Genomic DNA, 23288 nt, shown 5'->3' on the forward strand with positions numbered 1-23288 from the left:
GAAACACAGCTTTACCCACCCACAGCACCCGAAACACACCCAAACTCCTTTAAAATAGCCCAAAAATACTTAAAACACTCCAAAACACCCCAAAATTCATCCAGAACTGACAAAAACACTCCAAAACACCCCAAAACACACTCAAAACTGACAAACACGCCAAGAATGTCATATATGAATATAGATATTTAAATATATATATATGAGACAGGCAGGGAAGGGAGTATTGAGGTGTAGAGGAAAGGAAGGATGGACTAAGGAGTAGGGACAGACAGGGTGTAGTAAGATGGGACAAACAGGCAGACAGGGAAAGAAGACAGGATTTATTGAGATGGAGGAGTACAAACGGGAATAGTTTAATAAGATGCAGGGGCGATACAGGGTGTATTAAGCTCTAGGGGCAGACAGGAGGGGTGTACTAAGGTGTAACAAGACAGGAAGGGTGTATTGAAGTGTGGGACAGACAGACAGACAGACACAGACAGACAGACAGACAGACAGACAGACAGAAAGGGAGAGATAAAAAGAGAAAATATGAGTGACATAGACAAAGGATATGAGAGAGAGAGAGAGAGAGAGAGAGAGAGAGAGAGAGAGAGAGAGAGAGAGAGAGAGAGAGAGAGAGAGAGAGAGAGTACTAGTCATCTCAATCATTCAACATAAATTCCTAATATATGTATAGATTTGTGTATAGTAGCCTTACCTAATGTGTATAGATTTCTGAGCATATACCAGCATCTCTTATGGGTTTATGTGTGTATATCAGACTTAGCAAGTGTTTGGATGTGTCTCTAAGTATATACTAGTGTTTGTATACAAGTTTGTGTGTATATACCAGACTTAGTAAGCGTGTGTGTGTTTCTAAGAATATACAACCAATAGCAAGTATTTGTATGTCTCTAAGTGTATACCAGCCTTAATTGTGTGTTTATGTGCGTGTGTATACCAGCATTACATAGTGTTTGTGATGGTTTGTGTGTATACTAGTCTTTTTTAATTGTTACCCACTATCCCAGCCCTCCACACCCACCTGAGGCATACAGCATCACTCCAGAGTACAGCCCCAGGTTGGTCTGGCTAGCCCCAATGATGATGAAAGCAGGAACCATCATTATCACCTGTGGTTGATGATGATGGCTCCTACACACACACACACACACACACACACTGCACAAAAACATTGCCTAAGGTTAATTTCAAATTCACCTTGGTGCCTGAGTCTCTAGTGGGGAGAGGATGGATCCCTCCTCCTACCCCAACACAAGGGACATTTGCACAGGCTTACATTCTACAGAAAAGTCTTGTCATTCATGCAGAGGTTTATTTTACATTTACTTCTTAAATCCATATTATTAACATCAGTCAGTATTTTCTTTACAAATTGTGGCAGCCTTATTCATCATTCATCCTTAATTTATGCCAGAAAGTTTGGGTGAGAATAAAATGTACATTTTACAACAGTATCCAACAAAGTAGTTGTTGCCTTGCCATCTTAAGATTTAGTGTAAGTTTAAAGATTTACCTGTGTTAATGTTTGGTCTAATCCTTCACGGTATCTCCTTGCCTTGGTGTGCTGAGGCTGCATGGGGATGTAACTTGATAATTATGCAGACATACAGTATAAAAATTTCAGACTAAAGTGAGGGTTGCAACTTTTTTAAGGTTCTGGATTACTGGAGGCTTTGGCAACAATTACTTTGTTGGATGCCATTCCTGTGCACGTTATGAACCATCATGTCTTATCTTGGAGGTGAAGGTTTAGTATATAATCGTGAATTGGAAAAATACTTTTCTTGGAGGTTTTTAGTATATAATCGTAAATTGGAAAAATACTTTACTTTTAAAAAATCTTACAGTAAGTCCACATAAAAGTTAGCATACATTTATATGAAAATGTTACAAACATTTATATGAAAATGAGAGAAAAGATACTCAGTGATGTTATATATAGTGCATGACTTGTAGTGGGGATAACACTTGTATTGTCACTCTGGAAAGTCACACATTAACACCAAAAGCAATCAAGGAAATGCCAACATATATTCCATTTTTCTTTCTTTTTAGTAGATGGTTGCCTTGTGATGAAGGAACTTGCTCAAAAATATTTCCTAAAAATCTAAATGTTCACAAGTGAATGGTGAGTACGTTGTGAGAGAAAGATATGAACAGACAGGCAGGCAGGCATTTAAATGTAAATTAAATGTCAGTAACCTTTGGTTACTGCTCAAAGAATTAATGGCGTGGAAGCTTGTGTGAAGTCCCTGATGAAAGATAAATATACCAGCCACTGGATTCACAAAACTCAACAGGATGACACCCCCCCCACCCATTGTAGTATTTGCTGGACTGGTAATTCCTTCTTCCATACTCATCACTCTCCTTCTCAGACCTGTACTTCCTCTTCTTGCTATCCCTTCTGCTGTCATCATGATCTCTGTGGTCACTGACAAACCTCCCTTGCCTGTGGTCAGAATATTCCCTCCTGTGATCCCTGTAATTCCCACGATCCCTATAATTCCCATGACCTCTGTACTCCCCTTGATCCCTGCAGCCTCCTTCCTTCCTGTAGTCTTGATGCCTAAAGTTGCCTCTGCACTGTCTGTTGCGGTCAAATCTGTCAGCAGGGAGTATTTGCGGCTTAGGCAGGCTCTTCTTGCAGTGCTGGAACATATCAAATACTGGTCATTTCATAGACAAGGAGACAAAGAGCTGCTATAGAGTAGAAAGGAGGGATTCAGGGGATTCTGAACTTTGTTGGGATCTATGTACAGTAGAAACCTCAGTTCACAAACCAAAACAAGTTTTCCCATTTAAATTAATTAAAATACAATTCATCTATTCCAACCTCAGAAACTGCATTTTTATTTATTTATTTATTTATTTATTTATTTATTTTATTTATTTATTTATTTTTTATTTTTATTTATTTTTTTTTGACGAATGAAGTTACAGTAACCACAGAAAGGTGTAAGTTTCTTGGACATCAGGCTATATCATGTCAATGATATGAAGGTCAGGTGCCTTCCCAGCTGTTTGACCTTTATGTCATTGATATGAAGGTCAGGTGCCTTCCCAGCTGTTTGACCTGGGAGCCCTTACCTTACTCCATCTCTAAATCACATGCCTTCATAAATTAATTAAGTCTGCCACTTCCTATTTCAACTTTCAGAATGGTTGGAAAGAAAGTTATTTGAGAGGAAAAGACAAAATCTTGCCTTGCACCAGGCATGGGTTGGCTGGAAGGAAATATTTGAGCATACAAGTCTGTGTAAAATGGGGATTGTTGCACTACTCATGACAGCACATGCTTTCTAAATTCCACCTTGTGTCTGTGATCCAGGAATTCTTGACAACCTCACATCTTATAAGCCTGTCTGTAACAGGTGTGCTCTTTCTTTGGGCATCCAGACAATGGAACATGAGGTGAAATGTAATTGGACAACAGAGCACATACTGTTATGCAGAAAAATCCCTCCTTTACAGTCTTGCTCCAGTATTTCCTTCCAGCCAGTGCATGTTTGGTGCAAGGCGAGATGGTGTCTTTTCTCTCCAATCATTATCATCTTTATAACCATCCTGAAAGTGAAAGTAAAAAGAGGCCAGCTAAATAAGAAGGCATGCAATTTACTAGAGGTGGAATGGGGTAAAGGAGATCCAGGTCTAGCTCCTCTCCAACAGCTGGGAAGGCGCCCTAACTTGGGTGACTTGTCAGTGTGTGATAATCACAATGTTCACAGCAGGCATGCCAAAACACAACAGTGTGTGTGTGCTTGCCAGCTGAGGGGGTCTGCAGGGTGTTTGTGAATTCACATACAGAAACACTGTTCAAGAACCATGGCAAAAATTGTTAAAAAATATTCGTGAAGTGATTTGTTCATAAACCGAACCGAACGAACCGAGTTACCACTGTACGTAGTTTAAGGTGTAGCTGTGTGGTGCACTTCAAAGAAATTAAATTGGAAGAAGAATGTTAGGGCTATGCTTTCAGTGACAGTTAGTGACTGGAAATATTTATATTTAAGAAGGATAATGATGAGCATACTTGAGTGATGCAAGCAGATGAAGAATTGTCAGTGTCAGGGAAGCAGTAAAAATATTGCCTGTGAATGAGAGGAAAAAATAGTGATGTCTGACCAACACCTAATGGAAGGACTTTTTGCAAGTAGATTTTAAGGTGAATGACAGCAGGAAAACCTGCTAAGTGCTGAACAAGTAAGGTGAAAGGTGACAGAGTAATAGGAGAAGAGAATCACAGGGAGGTGGAAGGACAGAGTAAAAGAAGTCCAGCCAGCACATCTTGACATGATTGGTGAGTTGCATGTGGCCAACTAGCATGTTAGTTATTTTTACCACTGTATTCACCACAGAGAAGCTGCATGCCAAAAATACCTACTAAATGGCAATACTCAAGTTCTTCCCACTTGCTTTGATTGACAATAAGAGTCGGTTTTAATTACTTTTCTTGAGAGATATGTGCCTTTTTATGAAGTACCACTTACCTCATCCCATCTGCAGCATTTTGTGATGCATGCATATACAAGTGCACAAAATTTCTCATGATGTCAAAGACTTACACAGTGAGTGACTGTATGGTACAAATCAGGACTGCATACAAGAAAATGTGCCACCAAACTGGAGTAAACTGAGTTACAGTATATCACCTGGCTTCTAGGTTTGAGGCTTCTGGAGAGCATGATATGATCCGCCACTCACACTGACATCCAGAAGAATCATGGGGTTCTGTTCCTTCAGCTGTCTTGCTCCAATAATGATGGGATTTTCCTCTAACTGCCACTATGTGTCAGCCAAAGTCCCACCACTTAACCTTAGGACGACATACTCCACACAGTGTTTGTGGCAGGAAATATCACACTTTCCACAACCCTCAAACTTCTGTTCTAATGTGATCTATGGGGGAGTGGGGGTGCTTACAGATGGAATGAATCAACAAAGTGTGTGTGTGTGTGTGTGTGTGTGTGTGTGTGTGTGTGTGTGTGTGTGTGTGTGTGTGTGTGTGCACATGCTTTATCTTGGCTATTTTCCTTTGTTGAGACTGCCTGTGAACTGTGCAAATTTTCTCTGCCTGGAGGAAAGATAAAATAAGCTACACATCAAACAGTGTGATTTGCATGGATAATATACAATAGCAGCAAACACCCATATTGATCTGGTGGTGGATTACAACCAGTTTTCTTTTTAAAAACTCTTACAGTTCACTTGCTGCTGCTCCCACTGGCCACTGATTGTGTCTAGGTTATGCAGTCATGCCTGCTGACTCACCAGTGGAGACGTGATGCAAGTCAGTGACGTGATATGAAACACAGGCGTATGAATGAATTGTGTAAATAACTGGTCTATTTCTTTAAACTATTTTTTTTCTAAAAGTTAATACTTTGATATCATGCATTATGTTTTCATACCAATATTTTCAAAAGATAGGGGAAGGAGGCGGAGAGCATGCAGAGAGCACAACTTGCAGATCAGCTTGGCTTCAGCAACTATACTCCTTTGTGACTGAATATCCATCCCAGTGATGTGAAGTAATTTTCATTACTCTAGGCTGATATCTTAACAAAAGAGGCAGATGAAACAAAGCATCCACACTTGAGCATGCACACACATTAAGCTGATGTCTCAATAAAAAAAGGAAAGCTGAAACAAAGCACCACACATGTGTAACAACAGACATACACACTACCTCTGTAAACTGGTTATCCTCCTCAGTATAGTGAGAGGTTGCTTCCTCCTCCAGCTCAGCCAGAAGCTCGAGGTCGAGAGGCACCATGTCCTACCCGTCTTGTGCCATTGTGCTAAAACTGCTGGTGCTTGGGAAGGCCAATGAGGAGTCTGAAACTGAGTGTTTTCATTTAATACAGATAGAGGGGAGTCTGGTGAAAGTTGGTAGTACAGTGGAATGTGAACCAACTGGTATTAAAAAAAAGAATACTGCACTGGTGGCTGACAGAGAAGCAAGACATACAGCTGTTACAAGTTAGGTGTTTTGAATATTATACTGCTTCAGAAGATAAGCAGAAGTAGAATGAAACTGCATGAAAGAAGTATGAAGAGAAAAGGGAGAAATATAGAATGCTTTTAATGAATGCAGAGCTGGTTATACAAGGAAGTCTACTGCCTCCTCACAGGAGGAGGCAGTAGGCACCTGCCGAAACGATAATTACTCCCAGTGAGGTCTAAAGCACTGTTCAGGGGGTGCTGTGAACTTATCATTAAACCCAGCTGTGACCTCACTGAACATTTCCCTTTGTGTCTCACAACACAAGGGGGCAGTCACAGCCTGCCCTCTAAAGACAACTCTCTTCCTCCACACAAATCTACAAGCACCTAATAACACACACACCCTTCACTCAAAATTTTTTAAATCATCATGGCGACTCCTACACCAGCCTCGGAGTCCCCATCTGGGGAGGGGACCATAAATGTCCCCAGGTTGGACTGTCTTTTTGTCGACGACCCTAAGTGTCTTGACAGCCCCCTCAACTTTTTCTTCATTAACTTCTGCAACATTCGCAGTCTAAGATCTAATTTTCAATCTGTAGAACACCACCTCTCCTCTTCTAAACCTCATCTTTTTTTCCTCACCGAAACTCAGGTGTCTGAGGCAACTGACAGTAGCCCCTTTTCTGTTCCCTCCTACTTTCTCTATCCTCATTTTCGATCCAAAGCTGGATGCTGCGTTTATGTGCGCAATGACTTAACCTGCTCTCGTGCCCACGCTCTTGAATCTTCCGAGTTTTCCACCATCTGGCTACGACTACAGAGTCACTCTCATACTAAATTTATCTGTGCTGTATACCTCTCACCTAACTCCTCTGACTATAAGAAATTCTTTGACTACTTAACTTCCAAAGTGGAGCACATTCTGACCCTCTTCCCTTTTGCAGAGATCTCCATTCTTGGAGACTTCAATGTTCACCACCAGCTTTGGCTTTCCTCTCCCTTCACTGACCATCCTGGTGAACTAGCCTACAACTTTGCTATCCTCCACGACCTAGAGCAATTGGTGCAACACCCTACTCGTATTCCTGACCGTCTTGGAGATACGCCCAACATTCTTGACCTTTTCCTGACCTCTAATCCTTCTGCTTATGCTGTCACCCTTTCTTCTCCGTTGGGCTCCTCTGATCACAATCTCATATCTTTATCTTGTCCTATCACTCCAATCCCTCCTCAGGATCCCCCTAAGCGAAGGTGCCTCTGGCGTTTTCCCTCTGCTAGTTGGGGGGACCTGAGGAGGTATTTTGCTGATTTTCCTTGGAATGACTACTGCTTCCGTGTCAGAGACCCGTCTTTGTGTGCTGAGCGCATAACAGAGGTGATAGTGTCTGGCATGGAGGCGTACATTCCTCACTCTTTTTCTCGTCCTAAACCTTCTAAACCTTGGTTTAACACAGCTTGTTCTCGTGCTATACATGATAGAGAGGTGGCCCACAAAAGGTACTTAAGCCTTCCATCACCAGAATCTCATGCACTTTATATTTCTGCCCGGAACCATGTCAAGTCTGTTCTCTAACTAGCCAAAAACTCCTTCATTAACAGAAAATGTCAAACCTTTCAAGATCTAACTCCCCTCGTGATTTCTGGCATCTAGCCAGAAATCTCCAATAACTTTGCTTCTTCTTCTTTCCCTCTTCTATTTCAACCAGATGGCACCACTGCTATCACATCTATTCCTAAAGCTGAACTCTGCTCAAACCTTTGCTAAAAACACTACCTTGGACGATTCTGGGCTTGTTCCTCCCTCTCCTCCACCCTCTGACTACTTCATGCCACCTATTAAAATGCTTCGCAATGATGTTTTCCATGCCCTCGCTGGCCTAAACCCTCAGACGGCTTATGGACCTGATGGGGTCCCTCCTATTGTTCTCTGAAACTGTGCCTCCATGCTTGCACCTTGCCTAGTCAAACTCTTTCAGCTCTGTCTGTCACCATCTACCTTTCCTTCTTGCTGGAAGTTTGCCTACATTCAACCTGTTCCTAAAAAGGGTGACCGTTCTAATCCCTCAAACTACTGTCCTATTGCTTTAATTTCCTGCCTATCTAAAGTTTTTGAATCTATCCTCAACAGGAAGATTCTTAAACATCTATCACTTCACAACCTTCTATCTGATCGCCAGTATGGGTTCCGTCAAGGCCGCTCTACTGGTGATCTTCTGGCTTTCCTTACTGAGTCTTGGTCATCCTCTTTTAGAGATTTTGGTGAAACTTTTGCTGTTGCCTTGGACATATCAAAAGCTTTTGATAGAGTCTGGCACAAAGCTTTGATTTCCAAACTATCCTCCTACGGTTTCTATCCTTCTCTCTGTAACTTCATCTCAAGTTTCCTTTCTGACCGTTCTATTGCTGCTGTGGTAGACGGTCACTGTTCTTCTCCTAAATCTATTAACAGTGGTGTTCCTCAGGGTTCTGTCCTGTCACCCACTCTCTTCTTATTATTCATTAATGATCTAAACCAAACTTCTTGTCCTATCCACTCCTACGCTGGTGATACCACCCTGCACTTTTCCACGTCTTTTCATAGACGTCCAACCCTTCAGGAGGTAAACATTTCACGCAGGGAAGCCACAGAACGCCTGACTTCTGATCTTTCTAAAATTTCTGATTGGGGCAGAGCAAACTTGGTATTGTTCAATGCCTCAAAAACTCAATTCCTCCATCTATCAACTCGACACATCCTTCCAGACAACTATCCCCTCTTCTTCAATGACACTCAACTGTCCCCCTCTTCTACACTGAACATCCTCAGTTTGTCCTTTACTTATAATCTGAACTGGAAACTTCACATCTCATCTCTAGCTAAAACAGCTTCTATGAAGTTAGGTGTTCTGAGACGTCTCCGCCAGTTTTTCTCACCCCCCCCAGCTGCTAACTCTGTACAAGGGCCTTATCCGTCCATGTATGGAGTATGCTTCACATGTCTGGCGGGGTTCCACTGAAACTGCTCTTCTAGACAGGGTGGAATCAAAAGCTTTTCATCTCATCAACTCCTCTCCTCTAACTGACTGTCTTCAGCCTCTCTCTCATCGCCGCAATGTTGCATATCTAGCTGTCTTCTACCGCTATTTTCATGCTAACTGCTCTTCTGATCTTGCTAACTGCATGCCTCCCCTCCTTCCGCAGCCTCGCTGCACAAGACTTTCTTCTTTCTCTCACCCCTATTCTGTCCACCTCTCTAACGCAAGAGTTAACCAGTATTCTCAATCATTCATCCCTTTCTCTGGTAAACTCTGGAACTCCCTGCCTGCTTCTGTATTTCCATCTTCCTATGACTTGAATTCCTTCAAGAGGGAGGTTTCAAGACACTTATCCATCAATTTTTGACCACTGCTTTGACCCTTTTATGGGACTGGCATTTCAGTGGGCATTTTTTTATTAGATTTTTGTTGCCCTTGGCCAGTGCCCTTCCTACATAAAAAAAAAAAAAAAAAAAAAAAACAGCACTGTGTGGGGCTGCAGCATGTAATGTGAGAGCAGGTGAGAGAAGGAAATGAACTGTGATAGAGGTGGTGTCTGCAAAACACATGTGGAAATAATACATCTGACCTGGATCAAGTGAGGAATGAGAAGGCAACAATGAAAAGCTGGAAGAGGCAACCAATGCTACAAATTTTACTTCGGCAAATCACTTGTCTGCTAGATGGTGCCGTTCACATGAGATACACCACACTTTGCCACACAGTCAGTTACTACGCAGACACCACACAAGTCGGACGTCGGTCCCGCCTCCTGTTCTGTTGTTACGACTTCTGTTATCGAGGAGTGATAGGAATATTACAGTTTTCTTGTTTGGATTGTGTATTATGATTTCCACTACCTGTTATAAGGGTGGAATATTGTCTTGAGTTATCCGTTACCTGATTATAGGGCAGAGTATTGCCTATGGATATCCGTTACCTGATAAGGGCGGAGTGTTGCCTACTTGAATCCGTTACCTGATTTAAGGGCGGATTATGGACTATAAATATCCGTTACCTTGTATAAGGGCGGATTATTGGTTATATGATATCCGTTACTTGGTATAAGGCGGATTATTGGCAAATATTTTATGCTATATATATATAACAATATTTGGGCACTCGTGAGCCGACATAGGTGCGAGATGGTTCCATCTTGTTACCCATTATTGGGGCAAGAGGAATATTGCCTTATTTACAAGCCTGGGGGCATTTGACTTCCCAGATTATTATAAGGAAGGAGTTTTTGATTTAAAGTTACCCTGTGTGTGAGGTTAAGGCACCCGTGGGGTTATAAAAGGAACTGCTGTTAAAAGGGGTGGCATATTGTTAACATTAGCCGCCATGTCTAGGACGCCTTCTGATGCTTGCCCCAGTCCTGAGAGATTCAGAACTACCAGCTTGCCACGCACCTCAGCTAAGGTAAAGGGACTACACAAGGGGAGTAAACATGAAGAAAGATCCAGATCTAAGAGCCGTTCTACTCGTCATGAGAGGTTAAGTTACTCTCGGTCACCTTCCCCTTCTCCAAAATACGCTGGTGAAGACAGCAATGCGCCTTCTTTGGGCATGATTATGGATGCTTTGACTGAGTTGAGGAAAGACATGGACAAGCTTAAGAAGGAAAATGGGGCTGTGAAGTCAAAACAGTTCATAACAATACTTCCCTGTAGGTGTCAAATAATACTTTGATGCCTGATTCTCAGGAATCACAGGCAGGATTTTCTGGATTTAGAACTCCACTGAGGGAGGACAGTGATGAGGAAGAGGAAATCCAGAGGGATGTTCCTCATGATAGTATATTGTTACAAGGTGCTAAGAATTATGGACCCATGGAAACTGTCTCAAAAGAACTTGACAAGGAAATTGCTGCAATGGTGAACCACCTGTTTATTAATGGCATGAGGCAGGAAGATTACAAAGCCATTGTAGAGGATGAGGTGACATTTAGACCAAATAACTGCCATGCATTAACTCAAATGGATTGCAACCCACAGGTCCTGGACGCACTGCCTGCAGAGGCAAAGAAGGCAGACTTCCGCTTAAGGGAAGTGGGAAAAAAGATATTACCAAGGCAGCTATTATTGTTGTAAAATCGCTTACTGTGCTAGACAAGGTGGCACGTGATGAAGAGCACCAAATTATTGCAAATGAGGTGGCCATGCTCAATGGTGCATTAGCATTATTGGGTAATGCCCACTACAGAAATAACTTGAACAGGTGACATATCATAAAGAGGGACATTAATCCCAAATATTCTCATTTGTGTGCTGACAAGGCTCCCATGACGGGTCTATTGTTTGGGGATGACCTGTCACAAGCCAACAGAAATATTGAGGAGGCAGAAAGGCTGAAAACTAAATTCACTTTTAAGAAGCCTACATCTTGGACTGCAAGCAGTGGCAGATTTGGTGGAGGTAAACAATGTAACTTTTTTGCCAAGGCCTCCTCCTGTGGATTCCCATCCAGATATCAGCCGTATGGTTTTCGCAGGATGCCCTCCAGTGGTGAACACAGGCGCTCCTACCCTGCTCAAGCTTGGACAACAAAAAACATGAGAGGCTGGGGTCAACATATCCCCCGGCATTAACCCAGGTGAAAGAACAATTTGAGGCTGGGCAACTTCACAAGTTTATCAATAAATGGCGTGTGATTACAAGTGACCTGTTCATTTTGGATATGGTGGAACATTGTCATCTGAATATAGATGAAGCTAATATCGGATATTTATTTAGAGAGGATATACAGTATGTCTTTAGTGAGGAAGATAAACTGATTATGCATTAGGAGGTTAAAAAATTGTTAGAGATAAAGGCCATCATAGAGACACATGGACAGGATCAACAAATACTTTCACCAGTTTTTCTGAGGAAGAATAAGACGGGGGATTATAGGATGGTGTTAAATCTTGAGAACTGAACAGGCATGTAGAATATACTCATTTTAAAATAGAAAATTTTGAACAAGTATTACAGTTGCTTAGTCAAGGAGATTATATGGCTTCTATAGACCTTAAGAAAGCCTATTATTCATTAAAAATTGCAGAGGAACAACAAAAATATCTGTGTTTTAGATGGTTGGATAAGATTTACCAGTTCACATGTCTGCCTAACGGGTTTTCGGATGGTCCTCGTCTATTTACAAAACTTCTGAAGCCAGTTTTCTCTACACTTAGGCATAAAAGCCACAACATCACTAGTTATATTGATGATACGCTTCTGTATAGTAGCTCTTTGCCGAGATGTTTTGATTGCATGAATGACAACATTCAGTTGTTGCAGAGTGTAGGTTTCTGCATAAATGTGGAGAAATCTGTTTTAAGTCCCACTACGCGTATTGAGTATTTAGGTAACGTGATAGATTTGGTGGCCATGACAGTTACCTTGCCGGCGCATAGGAGGGATGAGATTATACAGCATTGCTCTCTTTTAGTCAATAGACAAAGAAAAAATTAGAATTGTGGCAAGAGTGATTGGCCTGCTGGTGGCAGCAATCCCAGCTGTAGAGATGGGGAAGATGCACTATAGGAGGATGGAAAGAGCAAAGATCAAGGCTTTGGAAGAGGCATGTGGAGACTTTAATAGATGGATGAACATTACAGAGGAGATTAGAACAGATTTAAACTGGTGGATTAAGGAATTGGAGAATCAAAACAGGAAAATATTCAGAAATGCACCAGATACTGAGTTGTTCACAGATGCTTCAAATCTAGGATGGGCAGGTTGCCAAAATATCATCACTACCAATGGCAGATGGTCCCCTGAAGAGGTGCGTTCGCACATTAATGCGTGAATTATTGGCTATGTTATTCTCATTGAGATCTTTTACACATCTCCTTAGAGGTTTACACATTATGTGATAACACCACAGCGATTAATTACGTGAATGAGATGGGAGGTGTTAAGTCAATAGTTTGTGATGACATTAGTAGGAACATCTGGGAATGGTGTCTTAGTAATGGGGTATGGCTGACAGCTTCCCACATACCAGGCAAATGTAACGTCATGGCCGACGAGGCATCACGTTACTTTAATGAGGGACATGAGTGGCAGCTGAATGAGATGATATTTAAGGAATTGTGTTCTATATTTGGGAATCCTTGTATAGACCTATTCGCTTCACGTTTGAACAAACAAATGACTCCATTCTGTGCATGGACACCAGATCCAGAGGCTGCATATATTGATGCAGTTACAATTCCGTGGGCTAAATTTAAATTGGTTTACCTCTTTCCTCCCTTCTCTCTGATCTCTAGATGTCTGCTGAAGTTAAGGGAGGAAAGGACCAGAGGATGGATCATAGTGCCACTTTGGCCATCACAACCGTGGATGGGGGTGCTCCTTCGGATGCTAGTAGACGACCCTCGGGTCATACAGAGAAGGAAAAATGTGCTAATGCATCCGTCAACTGCTGAGGAACACCCAATAATGAAACACACAAATTTGATGGCTTGTCAGTTGTCTGGAAACAACTTGGAGAACGTGGCATATCTAAAGAAGGTACGGAAATCATTATGGCCTCTTGGAAACCAGCAACAGGTAGACAATACAACACTCACATCAAGAGGTGGACACTCTTTTGTAGTAGAGGGAACATTAATTCCATTGCACCATCTATAGCAGATATATTAAACTTTCTGTCTCGTAACTTTCAAAGGAATGTGGGTTATGAAAGCATTAACACGGCAAGAGGGGCTCTATCTGCAATAGGAATTATGGTGGAAGGCTGCAGAACGGGCAATCACCCACTTGTCAACAGATTTCTGCGGGGAGTCTTCAACTTACGCCCTTCTACACCCAGGTACGCAACGACCTGGGATGTGAAACTTGTATTACAAAAGATAAGACTCATGGAACCACTACACAGCCTAACACTGAAAGACTTATCGCTAAAAATGGTGATGCTGATGGCAATGACACAAGCAGCCAGGATCCAAACTTTGCACTTATTGTTGGTGAATATGGCATTTGGAGAAGAATCTGTTTCAGTTTTGTTAGGAGGTAACATCAAGCAATGCAGGCCAAAATTTAATGTTGGTACTATTGTATTTAAAGCTTATCCTCAGGATTACAGATTGTGTGTAGTTAAGGCTATGAAAGAATATATAGAAAGAACTGAGAGGCTAAGGACAGAATCTGGAAATGCAGATGGGAGACTACTCATAAGTTATATAAAACCCCATAGGGGTGTTTCTAAGGACATGGTGGCAAGGTGGCTTAAGACCATGTTATGTAAGTGTGGGATTGATACCAAGAGGTACACAGCAGGTAGTATTAGACCTGTGTCAGTGTCTAAGGCCAAGACACTGGATGTGCCTATTGCCACCATCATGGCAAAAGCTGGTTGGACGCAGGAAGCCACATTTGCTAAATATTATAATAAGGATATACGAGTACAAGGGGAAATAGACCCTTTTTCAAGAAGCAGTGCCAGGCTCAGTATAATGTAAGGTTTGAAATGTTATCAGCAGTAAAAATCATGTTCTATTTTCATAAATGACAATGGGGTTTTTGTAATAGGAACTTTTATTTACACCTATTTACAAAATGTGAAATTTGACAGAACCCTTTACATACAACACCCACATGACTTTAAAATCTCATGTGAACGGCACCATCTAGCAGACAAGTGATTTGCCGAAGTAAAATTACAGAAGTACATGAGACTTACCGTAGGTTAGTTGAAATGTGCTTCGGATTTTGCGAGGCACATCACGTCTGCTAGATGGTAGAGTTCACATGCCCTCCACTCCCTCCCTTTGTTAATTGATGATTCTTGGTTTACACAACAAAAATTCAAGGACTGGAAGGGTTGGGAGATAATATTTCATGTGGGTAGTTGTATCTTTAAAGACTGACTGTGTGGCAAAGTGTAGTGTATCTCATGTGAACTCTACCATCTAGCAGACGTGATGTGCCTCGCAAAATCCGAAGCACATTTCAACTAACCTACGGTAAGTCTCATGTACTTCTGTAATTATATGTAAAGCTGCACACTGTAAAAGTAGACTGAATCTTGTTGCCTCTAGTGTTTAGCTTCAGCCTGCTTCAATAGGGAGACTGCCTGCCTCTGTGTTTAGGACACTGCACTGTTCAAAAAGACATAACCACAAAACTGTTATTTGTTAATGATGATTTATCAATATAAATAAAAGATACATACATTTTAATATTTCCAGTCTATTACTTTACTTAATTTTACTTAGAGAGAGAGAGAGAGAGAGAGAGAGAGAGAGAGAGAGAGAGAGAGAGAGAGAGAGAGAGAGAGAGAGAGAGAGAGAGAGAGAGAGAGAGAGAGAGAGAGAGTCTTCCAATTATAAAGTTGGCAGCAAAAACAATGACAAAATTTTCAAGTGTCAATCAACATCCGCATGCCATCCAATCACTGTATCACTTAGCCTTGCTCTCAGGTGATTAAAAAATGATCACGAGGAAAACAATAATAATAATTTAGTTTTACTCCTTAAGAAAACTGCAGAAACAAACCTATCACTCATGTAAACTCACTCATGTGCTTCTTCCATGGACCACATGCCCCTCCTTTTTTTATTTATTTTTTTTTGTTTATTTGTTTTCATGATTTATCTAAAGGATAATAGCTAGATATTATTACTGTTTCTTTATTCATATATATATATATATATATATATATATATATATATATATATATATATATATATATATATATATATATATATATATATATATATATATATATATATATATATATATATATATATATATATATATATTTTTTTTTTTTTTTTTTTAAATTAGCTTAGGGCAAAGCTGACCAAAAAGGTGATTACAAATATTTTTAGTGCAAAATTTTAGGTGATGGCAAGATTTAAGGGTGCACCATTAAAAGAAGGAAGGAGGCAGCAGGCACAGCTTCTACATCAGCTATACATACACCAACTGCAGTTACTTGGACACACTGCAAACTGAATGCAAACTTAACACAACTCCAACAAGATAGAAGCAAACATTCTGACCACTACAACATCATACTTCAAAGGTAAATATTAGCTAATAAATTCTGTTCCAACTTTTGCATACTTACATTTCTCAGTGACCAGTTTCTCTAGAATGAGTCCATAGAAACCCTCCAAGGAAGCTTTGAAGTGGGTTGTGCTGGCTTTGCTTTCTGGTTCAAATATCCTGGAAAAGAAAAAAAAAGCAGTCAGGTGGATCTGGTCTCTGGTTCAAGGAAAATCAGTTCATATCAACTAACTTTGGTTTCTGGTTCAAATATCATCTAATGGAAAATAAGCTATCAGCTAACTTTGGTATCTGGCTCAAATATCATGTAAAGGAAAAAAGTATCAGTCTTGCACCACTGAGAAACACTGACTGATAGAAGAAGTGTTCAGAAAACTTTACACCCACAATGACAACTGGAGCAAGGTTCTTCAAAGTAAGGGAGCCTCCCTGCACTATGCACAATAACTAAGCATGTATAACACCAATATAAGTATGGTTGGGTGGCCATTTTTGCTGTGATATCAAAGCACAGAGCACACCACCTCCTCGGTTTGGGTAACCCAAATCACCCGAGTCACCCGAGTCATGCAAAGAGAGCGTTCAGTTGAGAACTGGGTGACCCGGGTAACCCAAGTCACTTAACTTAACGCACCCCTGGTCTCTGACATGGAAGCTGTGGCCATTCCAAGGAAAATCAGCAAAATACCTCATCAGGTCCCCCAACTAGCAGAGACAAAATGCCAGAGGCACCTCTGCTTAGGAGGATCCTGAGGAGGGATTGGAGCAATAGGACAAGATGCAGATATGAGACTGTGATTGGAGGAGCCCAATGGAGAAGAGAGGATGACAACATAAGCAGAAGGATTAGAGGTCAGGAACAAACACATAACTAACAAAACACATGTTTGAGTGCAGCTCACCTCTCCCACTCCTGAGCAGCCCACTCCTGACAGTCACCAAGTCAAAAGCAAGGTCAGCAGGGTTCCTGAGGGTCTGGACCATGAGGTGGGGGTGTCCCAGGATGGTCACCAGCTGGGATGCCTCAGACAGTGGAATGGAGATGTTTACAAAGTTATCCCATGAGTTCTCTGTGAGTTTGGCACCACAGGAGCAACACAACATATAGTCTGTGAGGAACACCAGTTGTTAACACCACCCAGGAACACCACCACTCACCAGTCAAAAATCATGGTCAGTACTCATTATCCCAAGAGACATTCTATTTTACCAGTCAAATACATAAAGTCACCCATGACACACCTTCAATCACCAGTCACCAGTCACACTCCTCAGTCACCACTCATCAATCAAGATCCTCATCATTACTCACTATCCTAAATGACATCCTAAGTCACCAGTCTACTCTGAAATTCTTAGTCACCAGTCTCCAGTCAATAGTTAATAGTCTAACATTCTTAGTCACCATTTTGACATTCCCAGACGTCAGTCATCAGTCCAGTGATTATTACTATGACTGTCACTTGAGACCCTCTTATGAACAGAATGCATGCATCAAAATGTCTTCATGTGAAACGTCACTTAGTGCAGAAAGGCATTAAAAACATTTTCAATTTACAGGAAAGATTCACATGTAAGAGCAGGAATCAAAGATGAACATGAACACGCTTTACAAAATACTGGAATGGTAGCAATGTTCCCTCCCACAGTAGGTTGACCAGGTAATGAATGTGTTACACAGGCTGTGATATCATTCCATACATACAGGAAATTCTTTACAAAAGAGAGGACTTTACTTTGGAGAATGCTTCACTAAATATAATGAGCTCATTACTCTCACTTCAAAAGCCAGTGAGGCTTATTTCGTGAAAAGACAAAGGCAAAAATTCTTTCATCTATTTAATTTACTTAAACTAAGATAGAAAATATATTCTGTCCTTTTTCAGTAACAATAAGAAACACTAGTCTTTAGTAATTCCTAGTGAAGGAGAGTCACTGCACTACTACTGGGACGACTCAACCACAAGAGGCGTCATGATTCCAGTTTTCATTTTCAATATTATGTTTCATTTTCAATGTTATCTTTGACTTGAATTATTGCTGACACATTTTTGTTTCCAGAAGGTTTAATACTCCGTTTTCCTGTTGATATGAAAAAAAAAAAAACTGTTTGGGGAAAGTTTAATTAATATGGTGATAGAAAATATCTTAAATATATTTGAGGAAGTGTCAAGAACATTATGAGAGCACCAGTCAGCAGCCACATTAGAAGGGAAAGAGGCTCAGGGTGTGACTTCCAGATCACCTCGGCCTGCACTGACTGTAAATATAGCAGGATTTAAATCCCTACAAGACATTTAACCCTGTAAGACAACTATACTCTATTCAAGAAATTTATAAATACATTCCCTCCTACTAGGTGGTGGCATGTCAGGCTCTGGACTCATCTCTACTGGCTGATGACTTCCTGGGCCATGGTGGAAGGTTTACCCTGAATTTGGTGACTTTCAGGCACTGTCTTCCACAGCCTCCCACAGCCCAAACACCTCAATAATTCCCTTATTAATTCTTACACCTCCATAATTTCTTCTTCTTGATATCTTTTCCCTAGTCTCTATAGAGTCATTGTTCTTGCCAGCTCTCCTCCAAGCATAGTCATATATATTTTCCTTTGACAATTGTTTCTGTCTCAAGTCCTTCCTTACACAGTCTATCCATATACTCGTAAGGTTTAGTTTTCCTCTTGCTCTCCTGCCTTGCACCTCTATCTCCATCACACTTCTCCTGACATATGACTCTTTCCTTCTCTTCACATGGCTAAAACACTGCAGCCTTTTTTTCCTGTGTCCTTTGAAATATCTCCACTAGTTTTACATTTTCTTCATATCCAAGCTCCAAATTAATGACCCATGTATCTATCTGTCCATCTGTCCATATACCAGGTTGGCAATCCCACACAGGGTGGCCCAGACAAAGCACCATCCGCTCATACACACATCATTCACACTCTTAGTCCTATCAGCCCCTAATGGAGAGGCTATTCACCTAATATAGTATAAAATAACTATAACAATCTCAGTGCCACATAATCAGTTGGCTTGGTGCTTCAAACACAGAATATTAAACCAACAGGAATGAAGGAGTAAATGAGATGAAAAGATAATGATAAAAGATGTCTCTACTCTCTTCCTCCCTCAGGTCTTTACTTAGGGAATATAACAAGGATGACATGAGCAAAATCCTTAGGTTCAGTGATCAGGATAGGACAAGAAATAGTGGGTTCAAGCTTGATAAAGCTAGCTTTAAATGAGATACAAAGGAAAAAGTTTTCAAATATAGTGGTTGATGAATAGAACAGACTCAGTAATCTGGTTGTTAGTGCTGAGTCGTTAGGAAGCTTTAAAAGAAAACTAAACAAACTTGTGGAAGGGGATGATGGGTGGAAATAGGCAGGCATGTTTCGTACAGGCATTGTCATGTTAAGGACTGATAGCTGCCTGCAGCTTCCCCTATTTTCTTATGGCTGTTAATGTCCTGTCAATATGGAGCTTTTAAAAGAAAACCAGATAAATTCAGGTATGGGGATGATAGTAGAAATCAGAAGGCATTTCTAACAGGAAATGCCAACTGTGGGTTGATAGATCCTTGCAGCTTCCCTTGTATTCTTGTTCCCATGTACTCACCCTCCATCCTCTTAATGTTGTGAAGGAGTTCCTGCAGGCGAGACTCAGCATTGGGAGAGTCCATCTTATTCACCATAAGGAGTGCTGGCTTACTCAGCAGGTCAGGTGAATACAGCTCCAACTCCTGTGTGTACAGGTGTGGAGGAGTAAGTACAAAGGAATATAAATGAAGGAAAAAGAGCAGCAGATTTCTTGGCCCTTATGAGACTTTGTGGTAAGATGCAAAGGAACAGGAAAAAAAGAGCAGTGGATTTCATGGGCCTCATGACGATGCCTGCGATAAGGTACAAATTAACTCAAGAGGTAAAAGAGTAGATCTGTTGGCCTTTTTTTTCTTTTGCGGGAGAGGGATGTTTGTCATAAACTACACTAATTAAAGTAAAGATGAAGACTGTGTGTGTGTGTGTGTGTGTGTGTGTGTGTGTGTGTGTGTGTGTGTGTGTGTGTGTGTGTGTGTGTGTGTGTGTGTGTGTGTGTGTGTGTGTGTGTGTGTGTGTGTGTGTGTGTGTGTGTGTGTGTGTGTGAAGTGTGTGAGTGAGTGAAGGGTAAGTGCATGACAGGCTGTCCCTGTGATGTCATGCCTTGGGGCAGTGGTTTCCAACCTTTTTGAATTCTTGCCCCCCCTTCATTAAATGACAAGTTCCCTGCACCCCCTCCACTCTGGTTTAAATCCTGCTATTTACTGTCATAGTCGGCACAAGTCAGAGATAAAAAATTATACAATACATAATTATGTATGTATACCAATTATGTATTCCATCAGAATCAATAATGTTGACATATAATCATCTACTAAGTAATTTTTCTACTTTATGAAGTGCTTACGCCCCCCCCCCTGGCAGCCCTTCGTGCCCCCTTAGGGGGCCGCGCCCCACAAGTTGGAAACCACTGCCTTGGGGCATCATGCAAACTCTGAGACACTGGTCTGGAGACAGGATGAGGCAGGATGAATCAACCAGGAGAGGGTTTCACAGGAGATCACGTCTTTGTCAGGACTCACAGAAACATGAGTCTGACATGTTACCACTCAGGCCAAGGTGGTCATCATGACCCGAGTGGATTTTGGTTGACCGACTGTCCTGTCACTGCCACAAAGACTCGGCTTCCAACATGACTCAAACTTGGGATCACAAATTCACATCCATGTGTTTACCAGCAGGGTGTGTCTGACATCCCCAAGGAAGCCACAAGCCAGACACTCATTGTAGGCTAGATGTCAACACTGTACAGAGTTTCCCCAAGTCATGATAGAGTTCTGTTCCAACATCATGTCATAAATTGATAAAAACAGAATCAAAACTAAAACGTTTTGTCCACATACAACCATAAATGCACAGAATCAGTATTAAGAGCACTAGCAAATAACTCTCCTATTAGTTAAAATGAGACAGGGACTGCCACGTGTAAGCCTGGTCGCTTCTTGCAGCTTCCCTTATTTCTTATGTTCTTATGTTCTTATGAGAGTAAAGCTGCCAATCAACACAACACAACAGCAAGTCAAAACTGTAAACACACAGACATCACATTCACCCAAAGTTCCTCAGCCCCACACACCCCTGCAGGGTACTGGGCACCCACACACTCACCCTGTTGACCAGCATGACATTCTCGGTGGGTGAGCGGTATGGCTGTTTGGGTGACAGCCGGAAGCCGTTGATGTCCACCACAAAGAGGAGGAAGTGTGTCCGCTCCACGTGGCGCAGGAAGCGGTGCCCCATCCCCACGTTGGCCCAGGCACCCTCAATGAGTCCTGGCAGGTCAGCGATGGTCAGCCGCCGCATGTCACTGTACTCCACCACACCCAGGGTCGGCTGCAGCGTCGTGACTGGTGGAGGGAACAAAGTATAACGTTAGAAATTTAAATGATGAGTTATTTCAAGAGAGCAGCATAAAATTAGGCTTATAATGTGCTGTTTTGTTTCTCTTCAGTTGATTTTGCATTTTGTGTTTGTCTGATATGTTGTATCTGTACTATTTTAATAATAATAATAATAATAATAATAATAATAATAATAATAATAATAATAATAATAATAATAATAATAATAATAACAATAATAATAATCTATTTATCTATCTATCTATTGTTACAAGTTCCTAGTTAACCAAAGTTGGAGTCAGGTCATGAGCTTGGGATGAATTGTGGCTGGCCAATGGAAATGTACATGCCAGGCCCAGGTGGACTTAACCTAAGCCCAGGTCGGGGGTAAAGCTGACAGATATTCTTGGTCGGCTGTAGTGAGCTGTGTTATGCCTCTGCTTGGGACTGGTGGGTTTGCTTGTAGCTGCTACACTCTATGCAATGGATAAGTACATGTACCTTCAGTTTTCATGATACTTGTCTTGGTTTATTCAGTGAGAGCAGTTATGTTATTTAATGCTGTTTTGTGGTGGTGGTTTTGGTGAAGTGCTTTGTGGTTTGTCAGTGATTATCAACCATTGTGAGTTTATGGTGTATGTTATTATTTCCTGTTGGAGGGAGGAGTGTATTGGTGACAAGTGGAATAACAAGTGACTTGCTAGTCTAGTAGTGAATCATGAGAGTACTTAATCTGTTTGTCAAACTGCTGTGATGTAACATCTGCTGGCCTGTCTATCCCTTCATTTTTCAATAGGCAGCTTTGTTTGCTATAAATTGTTCAATATATTAAGATAAAGTTTACAAGCACTTGATTTCCTTTTACCCCTGACCTGAGTTATGCAATGGATGATGTTCTTGTCTTAAAGTGAACATAACAACCTTGAGTCAGGTTATCCAAACTTGCTTATTCACTTGGCCAACTGCCTCCATCTCATAATATTATCTATGCTGATAAGGAGAAATAATGTGTAATAATAATAATAATAATAATAATGATAACAACAATAATAATCTATCTAAATAAAATAAAATTCATAAAATAAAATAAAATGTACTACTACTACTACTACTACTACTACTACTACTAATAATAATAATAATAATAATGATAATAACAATAATAATAATAATAATAATAATACAGATTTCATTGAATTATTTTTTATATGCTTCTCCTCTAATTAATTCCTGTATTCAGTTTTATTACATGCACGTCATGTTTATGAAGCAATGACTTGTACCTAAAAAAGTACTTTCTACATAACTTTCATGAGCCCAAGACAGATTAGCAAAGTAGAGGCATGAAAAATATTCATAGTTGTCTAGTCTTGGGAATGGTTCTCTGTTTCCTTGGGCAGGCTGTGGCTCAGAGGCAGGAGATGAAAATGATGAATTGTATGAACTATGGGAATACTTCTAGACTGAAGTGTGGTGACAGACAGACAAACATATTTATGGACAAGAGAGAGAGAGAGAGAGAGAGAGAGAGAGAGAGAGAGAGAGAGAGAGAGAGAGAGAGAGAGAGAGAGAGAGAGAGAGAGAGAGAGAGAGAGAGAGAGAGAGAGTACATATAGTGAGAAGACATGAAACAGTATAAAGTAAAGGCAATGAGCAGTACAGTCAAAAAAATCAAGCAAACATGAGGCAGAGTGAAGTGGAGATCATGTGAACAAGGAGAGAGAGGTGCAGAACACTCACAGGGGTAGCTGGCCACCTTGGGTCTGGCTCTGGAGATGGCCCACAGCAGTGTGGACTTGCCAGCATTAGGGAAGCCCACCAGACCCACATCGGCCAACAGCTTCAGTTCCAGCTTCACAATGTGTCCCTGTGG

The 23288-nt window shown here is 41.1% G+C and overlaps 1 protein-coding gene across 1 annotated transcript in view; it reads right to left on the bottom strand.

Moving 5' to 3' along the window:
- Positions 1-1821: 1821 nt before the first annotated feature.
- Positions 1822-23288, bottom strand: part of LOC135098400 (uncharacterized) — a 36383-nt gene continuing 14916 nt past the window's right edge. Inside the window, exons 10-16 of the mRNA XM_064000731.1 lie at positions 23156-23282; positions 21183-21421; positions 19597-19720; positions 16876-17082; positions 16035-16132; positions 5699-5853; positions 1822-2661 (exon numbers count right to left, since the gene is read on the bottom strand). Of these exons, the coding sequence (XP_063856801.1) occupies positions 16056-16132; positions 16876-17082; positions 19597-19720; positions 21183-21421; positions 23156-23282 (774 nt within the window). The 3' untranslated portion in view covers positions 1822-2661; positions 5699-5853; positions 16035-16055. The remainder of the gene's footprint in view (positions 2662-5698; positions 5854-16034; positions 16133-16875; positions 17083-19596; positions 19721-21182; positions 21422-23155; positions 23283-23288) is intronic.

The sequence above is a fragment of the Scylla paramamosain genome, unplaced genomic scaffold, assembly GCF_035594125.1.
Source record: "Scylla paramamosain isolate STU-SP2022 unplaced genomic scaffold, ASM3559412v1 Contig59, whole genome shotgun sequence".
Classification (NCBI taxonomy): domain Eukaryota; kingdom Metazoa; phylum Arthropoda; class Malacostraca; order Decapoda; family Portunidae; genus Scylla; species Scylla paramamosain.